Consider the following 11,886-nt stretch of genomic DNA (forward strand, 5'->3'; position numbering starts at 1 on the left):
GGAAGCGAAAATTAGGTACGATGTAAATTTTTGTTTTTCTAGGTAGGTACCTACCAGCTCGAAGTCGGTGCCTCAGCACGAGCCAGCAGGAATGGAACAATAGTCGTCTACTCGCCTACATACTATGGGTTTCAATCGATCTGCTGGGTCATGCTGAGTCACCGACTTCGAGCTAGTAGGTATATATAACTAGAAAAATATTTTCAAGGGTTTTGTGTCGATTCCATTTTTAGTTATTTTTTTGGAGTCGGTTTTCTTTTTTTGTTATGTAACCGAAAATCTACATTAAGGACACTGGAGCTAACAAGCGTGTAACAGACGTCGGAATCAAGACTAAGTTTATATTGATACGTCAGAAATTCCGATTGCCCTAGAAACTAGAAATTAGGTATTAAGGTTTTATTAGCACATACCACCGATAAGTAAAGTTCGTAATTTTTATTTTGTATATCTAACGTCAGTAACATTACATTGAAATTACCACGAGTTTGCGGTGAAGGAAAACATCGTGAGGAAACCTGCACAAAACCTGCGAAGCATTCAATGGTGTGTGTGAAGTTCACAACCCGCACTGGCGCCCGCGCGGAACTATGGCCCAAGCCCTCTTGTTCTGAGAGGAGGCCTGTGCCCAGCAGTGGGACGTATATAGGCTGGGATGATGATGATGAACCATCTGAAATGACCCCACAGTGCGTACACATTGCTTAGGAGGCAGTTTCTACTAATACTAGATATTCATAAAAACCATATTCGTACGGAACTCTTCTGCGCGAGTTGGACTCGCACTTGACCATTTTTTTATTGGGTACTTTGGATTATTAAGGCAGGCAACAGACCATTACTCTCCTTGAGTAGTTTCTTACGTACTTATGGGCGGTGGTGAACATTTCTCATCAGATGAACCATTTGCACGTATGCATCCCTTTCATACCTACTTAATAAAAAAAAACGGGCAAGTGCGAGTCGGACTCTCGCACCGAGGGTTTCGTACACATTTACATAGGTAAGTTAGTAAACGGGAATCGTGTCTTGAAGATATTTCTTGCATTTTCCGAGTGATTTAATATCCAGTGTATGCAGATTCGAGCTACTCTTAAGCAAAATGTAGGCCGTGTGGGGTCGGATTATATTAGTAATTGATATTTACAGACAGACATGAAAAAATTAAGATTTTCAGACTTTCTAGTTGGTTAGTTATAATAGCTACCTTCACACCAAATTACAAGATTCTGAGTTCACGGGAAGTACCCTGTAAGTTTTGATTCCCTTGCGAGTTTCAAAAATTTGCGGAAATTTGCAGCATAAACGACTGCATCTTTTGATTGCGTTGGCTCAGAAGTTTGATTTTTTCACACCTTAAAGGGACATTAGGGACAGTAGACCTCAGTATTTGATATTAATTTCAGCGTAATACCTCCACGCGCTCCCGAGAAAAAGGGTCTTGACTGACAGACAGACAGACGGACAAAAAGTGATCCTATAAGGGTGTTAATTTAGGGTAATTCTGGGAAGAATAAAGAACAGATTAATCGGTTTGGTGCCGACCGTTGCAGTCGGTGGTGGTGACAAAAGGGCTTTTATTTCTATGAGACAATCCTTGTATACTAGTTTAACAGCGCCCTCTTTGGGCTGTTTAGAGAACTAATTGATAAAATACAATCATTTGGTAGATCTCGTAGATCTTAAGGGAAAGTAGTACCATCAGGTTGGACTAGATGGCACTGCTTATGTATATCGTTAAATTAATAAATTTAACAAAGGGTTCCGTTTTTTCCTTTTGAGGTACGGAACCCTAAAAATACTAAATCAGTCACGGACGTAAGTACATTTAAAGTTGTTATTATCGTCATTGGAAATCATAAGCCATTTTGAACATGAAACTACCGAGAGACTCACTCATATTAAATGATATTGACCCGGATAACTCACGTCTTAAATCGAGTTTAGCTCGACATGTTTCGGGCTATTTCGTAGCCCGTATTTCATATTTTGTTGGGGCAGTCGTGCGAGCAGAGCGGTGGCGCGTAGTGCGCGTTGCGGCAGCCGCCAAGTCACGTGCTCCTATGAAGAAGGACTACGAAATAGCCCGAAACATGTCGAGCTAAACTCGACTTAAGACGTGAGATCCGTTACAATATCATTTAATATGTAAAGCCGTTTACAAAAATTACTAATTTCACTTACACGATACGTTAATGTGACAAAATTGAAAATCTTATTCGCCCTAAGTAAAATAATTATAAATTTACTTGAAGGGGCGTTCACTAAAATCCAATTTGCATACGAGCGGGAGTTGGATCTGAATTTGCGAATCGCTTCTAATTTTGTGACGGCGCGGCGAGGGGCGCGGGGGGACACACGGGCCTTATTTGCGGGCGAACACGGTCTTTTTTTGCTAAGTCATACCAATAACGTAACTAAAGTAGAAAAGTTGAAAATCCTGTTGTCATTTATTTCCAAGTCAAATGTTGCAAAAACGCATGAACCGAATTTATGAAACATTTTATTTGTCGGAAATTCGTTTCAAGTTAAAGAATCGCATCGAAATGGGCCCATTCGTTTGCGAGCTATGGTGCCATAGACAGACAGACAGACGTTTGCGTCAAACTTCTAATATCGTTTTTGCGTCAGGGGTTAATTTCAGTCCGTTATAGTTATTCTAAATCATACAAATAGTAGACATCCAAATGATACGTATACGACCAGACGCGAGTGGTTAGAAAATCTGCCTATAAAGCTTAACCTCCCAGGTTCAGTCCCTGGTTAGGTATATTTGTATGAATAAATTTAAAAATAAAAACCCCAAAACTGCAAAAACTAAAAAAAGAAAAACAAGTCTAGTGATCCACAACTATGTTAAGTAACTGCTCGGCCAACACTATGCTGACTGACCGTTTCAGTTTTTGCGAATAGAGAATAAGTTATTCTTATTCTTATAACTTAAAGTTCAACAGTCGAGAACCACGATTTTGAATTTTTCTTTTTTTGTTATACTCGGTAGATCGCTGTTGCAGGGAGTCTGTGCTGCCTTTATCAAGTTTTGTTTTGATATATATATACGGCAAATGCCGACTGCAACAGGGCTCTACCGAGAGTCACATACAAACTTGTCAAACTATACTTAGTCAACCATCCCAGCAACAGTATAGTCAATCATAGCCGCCTAGAACCCGCCAGCATTTTTCACCTGTGTGTCCCCACACTCCCATACAAAATCGCTCCGCCAACTTTTTAATTCAAATGTAAACAGAACAAAAGTTGCTTTAATTCAATACGTGAATAATTTATACGTGTCGTATCCATTAAAAGCATTAATATTCTCTGATACCCCTGTACTGGTAATTTTGCCAGTCCAGTAACTTTGCCCAATAAAAAGACCACCCTGGTATTCAAGTTGAATAACAGCCATTATGTTTTTACTTTGGTGAAAAAGTCAACCTTTGACATGGAATTTTTGCCAGTGTAACTCTAATTAAGATTGGTTTTTTGGAATCTTTTTGTATTTTTATTTCAATTCCAAATTTTTACTTTTACGGTCATCCCGTAAAACCTAAATTGAAAATACAAACTCACTCAGCGTCACTGCTTAAGTGGCTAAATAAGAAACAAACAAGCTGAGATATGTGGTGCATAGGGGAAATTCGTGTCTGTACCGTTGTCCAGCAGTGGTGTAGCGGTATAGCACACGGCACGGAATGCCGAGGACCTGGGTTCGATTCCCAGTGCTGGTCTTATTTTTCTGGTTTTTCTGTGCATCTATATTTGTATTTTCAATTCAGTGTAACTCTGTCTTATAAACACTAATAATTATTTTTATTATTAGCCTATTCTCTTCCAATGCTGAACAAAAGCCTCTCCCCGGTACTGTCACTGCTCTCTGTCCCAGTGTTTATGCAGTGCATAAAAACACTACATTTATGTATTATTGGTAAAGTACCTCTGTGAAGTTAGCCCATGGGCAATTTTATTTAAATAAGGCAAAAAAACGCATAACTCCAGTCACGATCATTAATTTGGAATCTGCTTAATATTAAATATCTGTCATGTTGTAAGACGATTCAAATATCTTTTTTTAACAAATTGACGTTTGTGATCGTACTTCACCTCACAAAGTACCTATGTTTTCTGCTTGCTTGCTATGTTTTGGTGTGCAATAAAGAGTTAGTGTAATTGTATTGTACTTCCCCTACACGTAAAGTGGACATATTTTTTTATTCTCCTACGTAGATACCGTAAATATTGTAGGTTTTCTATGAATAATTTTTGGATCCCTTTGCACAATAGTAAGTTTCAAGTTGTTATGTTTTGTTTCAGGTATCCAATTTTTTTTTATTCCACTTGATGGCAATCGAGCAAGTGGGTCTCCTGATGCTAAGAGATCAACACCGCCCATAAACATCTGCAACACCAGGGGTATTGCAGATGCGTTGCCAACTTAGAGGCCTTAGATGGGATACCTCAAGTGCCAGTAATTTCACCGGCTGTCTTACTCTCCACGCCGAAACACAACAGTGCAAGCACTGCTGCTTCACTGCAGGATTAGCGAGCAAGATGGTGGTGCTATCCGGGCGGACCTCGCACAAGGTCCTACCACGTGCTGTATCCAATTCACCTCCACAAGCTAAACAATCAGCTTTAAAAATCTGAAAAAAAAACCTAGTTTTTCGACAGACCTATCCAACAACACTACATCATAGTTTTAGACTACAAAAAAAAGGAAAGGGAAACTCGCGCTTGACTATTATTTTCCTTTTATTTAATTCTCATGATATGTTTCGTGCGTGCGTGACGACTTTTAAGACATTGCCAAATATTTAAAAACTATTATGATATTGTAATGGATAACTTACGTCTTAAATCAAGTTTAGCTTGACATATTTCGGGCTAATTCGTTGCCTTTCATCCTCGCTCGCGCGAGCAGAGCGGTGGCACATTGTACACGTACTGCGGCAGCCGACGAGTCGCGTTGCTCCAAGGATGAAGGGCTACGATTTAGCCCGAAAAATGTCGAGCTAAACTCGATTTAACGCGTGAGATCCGATACAATATCATTTGATATTGAGTCTCACGGTAGTTTCATGTTCAAAATTTCAAAAGTCGTCACAGCGGGCAAATTGTTACTGCCTCAGGCTCCTGACAGCTTAGTGTTTAAGAGAATTTTGATGCTCTCAGATCGCTTCGGCCATTGTGTCGATATTTGGAATGTAAATTACAATAATGCCTTTGGGGGAAACTAAATGATAGAGATTAGGATTGGGCAATTTAATGGTGGATAAATAATGTTTGAATGTATTTTAAACTAGTGTTTTCCCGCGTCTTCGCACGCGTAAATCATAAGTTCCAGAAATTTAAGTGAAATCGTATTCATATTCATTTATTTGGCCAAGTAACATCAGTCACATTTAGCAAGTCATTACAACTAATAACATGCATTGCAAACTCTTAATCTAAGTACTTAAACAATTTCAGTACATCAGATTTGAACTTTTCTTTAATCAAGTCCGTGAACTCATTTTCTGAATACAGTGGATTTAATTCGAAAAACTGCTTTAATTTGCTCTTAAACCTATTCATATCTAATGAAGTAATTTCCAATGGTATTGAATTATACAAACTTATTTTAAGCGGTAAACCCTGTTTAAATGTTTTTCTTAACTTTGATTTTGGTACTTCCATTTTTTCTTTATTTCTGGTGTTATACTTGTGTATATCTGACCATTTCTTTAAATTAGTTTTTTCTTGGTGAACTTCAATTAGACTACTAAATAAAAACAAAGATACCACAGTCATTATTCTGTCTTTTGTGAAATACTGTCTCGCTGATGTCCTTCTGTGCAGACCATTTATAATTCTCAAAGCTCGTTTTTGTAATATTAATAATTTCTGGATATCCTATTCATTTCCCCAAACTGTTACAGCATAAATAAGGTTTGAATGAACATTAGCGTAGTAAACATTGATTAAGGATTTTTTATTCAGAAGCGATTTAAGTTTAAGTAAAGCAAAATTACCACTTCCCGGGAGTTTATTAATTATCCACAAGAATTTCCAATATTTACATCGCGGTCTTTTTGATATTGTAATTATAAGCAATAGTGCCAAATTTCTTGACACTTTTATGTATTATTTTTCATCCAATACTCTATGCTTCGGGCACTGCTCATTTTCTCTACAGAACTATGTAACCGTGAAATAATAGAGTTCAAAATTGAAAAGAATTTATCATTTTCATCATACTTGATAGTTCTCATACCTCAGTCCAGACGAAAATTCTTAAAATAATATCGTGATCTTCATTTTGCTTGGATGTAGAATACTCCTGCAAAATTGTTTGACCCTAGACTCGGTGTTTAAGATTTTATGATTTTACATCAGCATTTCGATACACATACACATGTTCATACACTTTGTTTGACATACATTCTGATCTGAAGATAATATAGGAATAAAAAGTATAAAAAAAAATTAAATTGAAATCTTTGTCGCCCTTTTTGATTGGAAACACTAACACACTCACAAACTTTTGCTTTTATAATATTATTAGGATTTACGTATGTTATTAAAAGGTTCTATCCTACAAAACAAAATGGCTGATTATACAGCAAAAGTTTTGGACGCAAATTCAGACAGTGCTTGGGTGTTATTTGTGGGAAAAGTTTTTATTTATGACATATTGTGGAATTGTATTTTGTTCTCGAAATTAGTTTCTGCGGGTTAATGAGGGATTGTAAATTTAACAAAAAGGTGATTGTGTGCGTAATTATCATCGAAATTGGTTTGCTCTGTTTATATGTGTGTTACAGAGTATTACGTAATAGTTGTCATAAATTAAGGTACTTTCTATGAGCTCTCAAAGTGTTCTTTCATTGATTTTGCGTGGCAAAGATGGCACTAGAGGATTGTGGGGTTATTTGTCAACTCAATCGACTGACTATTTATTTGTTAAACAATCTTTTTCTTGACTAAAATAAAATATTTATTAAAAATCCGCACCTGCGAGGGCAAAAATTGAACCTTTGTAGGATTATTTGTTGTCAATCAGTCCATCTATCATGAACTTTTTTTTAGGAATGACTGAAGGTATCAAGCTGAAGTCAATATTAAATACGCGTCTGCTACCTCTTGGAGCAACGCAAAACTCAAGGTACCTACTATAAGTCAACGGAAGCTACGGGGTAGTTCCAGCAGTCCTAGAAACTCGAAATTTGGTACCTACGAAGGTAACTATTAAACCATAAAAGTCTGAAAATCTTTTTTTATGTCTGACTGCCAGTAGCCAAATTAAAATTACCCCACATTATCTACACTTCGCTTAGCAGCAGGGCTTTTCTTTCATTGGATATTACACATACCTACAAATTTGTACGAATCGGTGTAGGAGTCCGACACGAACTTGGCGGGTTTGTATTTGAATCACGTTTTGTTATATTGTTCTATTCTCCTGAAGCCCGCCATATAAATATTTTGAAAAAAAAATTGACAAAGCAATTAGAATCTAATTGTTTCGAGAATAAAGTCAAACTGCCATGGTGTAAAACAATAGAAAAACAAAATTTACTTTGTTACATTGTCATAGATTCCTAATTCCCTTGAACTTATTGTGTACATTCTATTGCATATTGGGCCGCACGAGGCTATAGTGTAAACTACCATACATACCGTACCGTAAAAAGGTAAATTACCTATTAAAATATTTCCACTAGCTTTTACCCAAGCCTTGGCTGTCCGCGTGTGTTTATGTTTTAGTTTTCTCGCGTGTTGTTCGAACCAGTTCATGAACTATACATGATCAAAAAGACTTTCCAACTTAAAAAAGACACTTAAGAAACCAGTCTAAAGTCACCGAATAAATCAAAATCGATGAGATCGATTACACATTAAACATTCTTCTATTCCGCGGGAAACGTTCACGATACAAAAGGAATCGCTCCATTTGTAAAAATATTGAATATCTACACATGTTGGCATACAAAGTTCAGGGCACATAAACAATCCTCCATAAGCTGCGTGCCCGAGGCGTGTGTTTGCTCACGATACCGACTCCCCGAGGAGCCGACAGAATTCTGCTGGCTAATGGAATTCGCGTGAATAAAACATGGGAGGCAACATGCGATCAGAAGGTACGTTAAGTCGATGGTTTGTGAGGCGAGGAAGGTTCTGAGGAGTAACCTCTCTTTACAAGCTTATTTGACTTACAATGTTTTTGTTTGTTGAAGTTCACGCGAGTTAATTTTCAATCACTTCTAGTGATCGAATTTGATTTGAAATTTAGTACAGCGGTGTAGTTTCTATGGCAATTCTAGAACAGTTCCGTCTGCATAAAACTCAACTGCCTTATTTTTTTTTAATATAAACTTAAAAGGAAAAAAAAGATAAAATTTTGATTTTTAATACAAGTTTTTTTTGCCCAAACATTGCATTCCAAATTTGAAGTTGATGCCATTAACCGTTAAAGAGTTCCGTCCTGCGGAGACGATACTGGCTGGAATACCAGGATGTCACTACCAGATTATTGTATTGTCACGCAATTTACATAAGTATGCGTATGCCAAATTTTACGACAATCCGACTACTAGAAGTGGGTCAAATTTAACTTGCAAGATTTGATCCGCACATACAAGATACATTGTAAGTTTAATAAACGCTTTTAAAAAGCAAGTTCAGTAGTCTAGTACTCTGTCTGTTAAGTGCCTTAAAGTTCGACAATTACATACGCATACATACGCTCGAAAACATAACCCTTCTTCTCAAAATAAAGTCTAGTAAAAATTTTCACCCCAAATTTTTCAACCCTTCACAGCCCTTCTTGAGTCACCGAGCTCCACCAATGTGCAACCCTAAAAGGGTTGCCGAGTTTACCATAACTCGACGATGAGTGATCGTTGGTCCGACGATGGTGACTGAGTGAGGTCGGGGTTATTAAGCCTCATAAGTAATTATGAGCTCCGAGGTAAACGTAAAATGATCCAATGAGGTACGATAATAGCACTATACATATAATTGAGTAATATCTATACTTATGTCACGCGGGCATGAAGTTGAACCGGTATAATATGGCCCAAAAGCCATAATATAATGTTCCCCAGGTATGTGTGATGAAGTGACATTCGAGTTGAACTAAATAGGTCAAAAAACCAGTCTAGTGCGAGTCGACCTCGAGCACTGAGCGATCACACACGACAAGTATTTTTTTTTCCTTAATGTCTCACGCCTGGCCGGTTGATATTTTTCCTTGATATGCTGTATATTTATTTTAGCTCTATTATTAACCATTCCGAATTTAAAGTTTGTATGTTTTAATGTTATCTATGGAGGTAAAACGGACCCGGTTATCACTTTTTGAATAAGGAACCCTAAAAACGGTATATTTCGGAGATTCTGGTTGAACAAGAATTTCTGAAAGAGTTTATTTTGATGTACAGAAGCCTAAAAATTAATTGCACATAAACGAAACCTTTAGTATTACCTCAGATCATAATACTTTCGAGTCATATCAATAACACACTATAGACTTGCTAAATATTATTATAATCAAAGTCCATAGTAGTAATTGTTAATGAAAAGCAAAAAACCTAGCTGCAAAATGATACAGTCAATATTAAACCGTATTCTACACGCCGTTTGGTAGATAATTAAAATTAAATACTTGTTTTTTAATTGAACATAATTACGACTCGAGTTATCTTATCCATGCGCAGTCGTTTTTATAGTCAGTGTGTACCGAGAACTCGTGTCAATCGGTCATGAAGGTCGCAGTCGTGACTGGTGCCAACAAAGGCATAGGGTTCGCCATTGTCAAAGGCCTCTGCAAAAAATTCAATGGCACTGTGTACCTAACATCCAGGGATCCCGCCAGAGGTGCTGAGGCCATTGCAGCTTTAAAAAAACTAGGCCTTAACCCTGAATACCACCAGTTAGATATATCCGATAGATCAAGCATTACCAAATTCAGAGATTGCATAAAAGAAAAGCATGGAGGTCTTGATATTATCATCAACAATGCTGCAGTATCAGGAGCTGGAATGCGAACAACATACGAGGACAGCAAACGAGTCATCGACATTGACTTTAGAAGTCTGCTGATCATAGAAGAGCTGATATATCCACTAGTGAGAGATAATGGAAGAATTTTAAACATTTCCAGTGATTGTGGACATTTATCTAACATTAGGAATCGGTATTGGATTGATAAGCTATCAAGTAAAGATTTGACCTTGGAGGATATAAACGAATTTGTGAACTGGTTTTTGAGCGGTGTTAAGGATGGTACGTTTAGAAAAGATGATCTTGCGGATGGAGGCACTATCGCTGCTTATAGAGTGGCTAAGGTTGCTGTTAGTGCTTTGACAATACTGCAGCAGAAGAAGTTGGATTCAAGAAACATCTCTGTGAATTCTATGCATCCTGGGTTGGTTAAAACTGACATGACGCAAGGGAAGGGAGTGTTTACTGCAGATGAAGCTGCAGAAACACCTGTGTACTTAGTATTAGATGCACCACAGACCGTAAAGGGTTCCTATATCTGGTTTGACAAGAAAATCTTGAATTGGTATGATTATAAGGCGGATTATTACTTCAAGGTTGAATCTTTTTTTAAGCATTTTGGTGCCGTTGGACCGGTGTTATTGTTTCTAGTCAAGATACCGGAGTGGTGCCGCCATTTGTTTATGTTAGTTTTTACGATCTTCTTTGTTTACCTTATTTGTTGGTTGTTCTAATTTGTATTGAATAAGTACTTTACTTTGTGATTTTTTGGAAGTGGGTAGATAGCTTATGTATGAATTGTATTATCTAAGTATTTATTTGTGCTGGGAACGGACTCATAATAAGTGACTTTGTCGTAACGGTAGTTATTGGGTTGGGACAATGATTTTCTAAACGGACTTAGTGTTAATTCAAGGCCGAAAAACATAAAGTGTTCTATTAGTTTGCTGGCCTTTGTAGAGTTAAATGTCGCAACGACGTAGGACAGTGTCAATGTCAACGCAGGAACAGTCAAGGGCAAAGATATCGACTTGGGCAAAATTGCAAAAATATGTATACACAGCCTTAATGTTAAGTGCATAATCTTTGCCCTTGAGTGGACAATGTCAGACAGATACTTGATTCCACATAATTGTTATGGTCGTCTGCTAAGCAAACTGATGAATCCACGTATGAATGTGATTTGTTTAAGAAATCAAACAACTTGACATTTTTACTTACAGCTTCTCGGTCTTAAGTCATTTAATAGGTAATAATGTTATAGTACAGCACCATATACAGAATCTTTATTTATAGTAAACAAGCATAGGTAAAAATACAACGTTATGCTTTTTCGTACATTTATAACAATTGTTCAAACCGAGAATTAATTATTAATTAATTTGTGAATAATCACGTTAAATAAAATTTTACAATGGCATGTTATGTAGTTATTATTTCAGTTGTGATAATTGGTGTAGTGTGGTTAAATTACTATGCAATACAATACAAATGTTCTATATCAACATGCAAAATATAACAAATCATAGTGTTTTGAGCCAACACGTATTATATGCATTTTTTATCGACATACTACTTCAATAGTTTGCCTTTGATTTTAGAAAATCATCTAATCATATCATGTGATAAAAAGTACAGACGAATTGAGAAACATAATCCAAGATTTTTCTTAAACGTAAATAAATAACATACATTTCTTAGGGATAACCTCGTCAATTGTATTTCCTCTTTAGTAGTTAGTAGTAGTTAACTTACAACCCTTTATTTTTACTAATTATTTCGGTGGTTCAAAAGAATGGTGTAACTTCTTCAGATTTAGGATGTTTTAATCAAGAACACGATATACCTACCGGACAAATTACTGAAATTTTACATAGTACCTAATTTTCGCTTCCGGTTGTC

General features: G+C 36.8%; 1 protein-coding gene across 1 annotated transcript; it reads left to right on the forward strand.

Annotated features, from left to right (window-relative positions):
• The first annotated feature begins 9,699 nt into the window (after nucleotides 1–9,699).
• On the forward strand, nucleotides 9,700–11,404 carry LOC141426296 (carbonyl reductase [NADPH] 1-like). Its single transcript, XM_074085141.1, has one exon. It carries the CDS (start codon nucleotides 9,744–9,746, stop codon nucleotides 10,716–10,718), a length of 975 nt encoding a protein of 324 aa, XP_073941242.1. The 5' UTR covers nucleotides 9,700–9,743; the 3' UTR covers nucleotides 10,719–11,404.
• The last annotated feature ends 482 nt before the right edge of the window (nucleotides 11,405–11,886 follow it).

The sequence above is a fragment of the Choristoneura fumiferana genome, chromosome 3 (assembly GCF_025370935.1).
Source record: "Choristoneura fumiferana chromosome 3, NRCan_CFum_1, whole genome shotgun sequence".
In the NCBI taxonomy this organism is placed as follows: Eukaryota; Metazoa; Arthropoda; class Insecta; order Lepidoptera; family Tortricidae; genus Choristoneura; species Choristoneura fumiferana.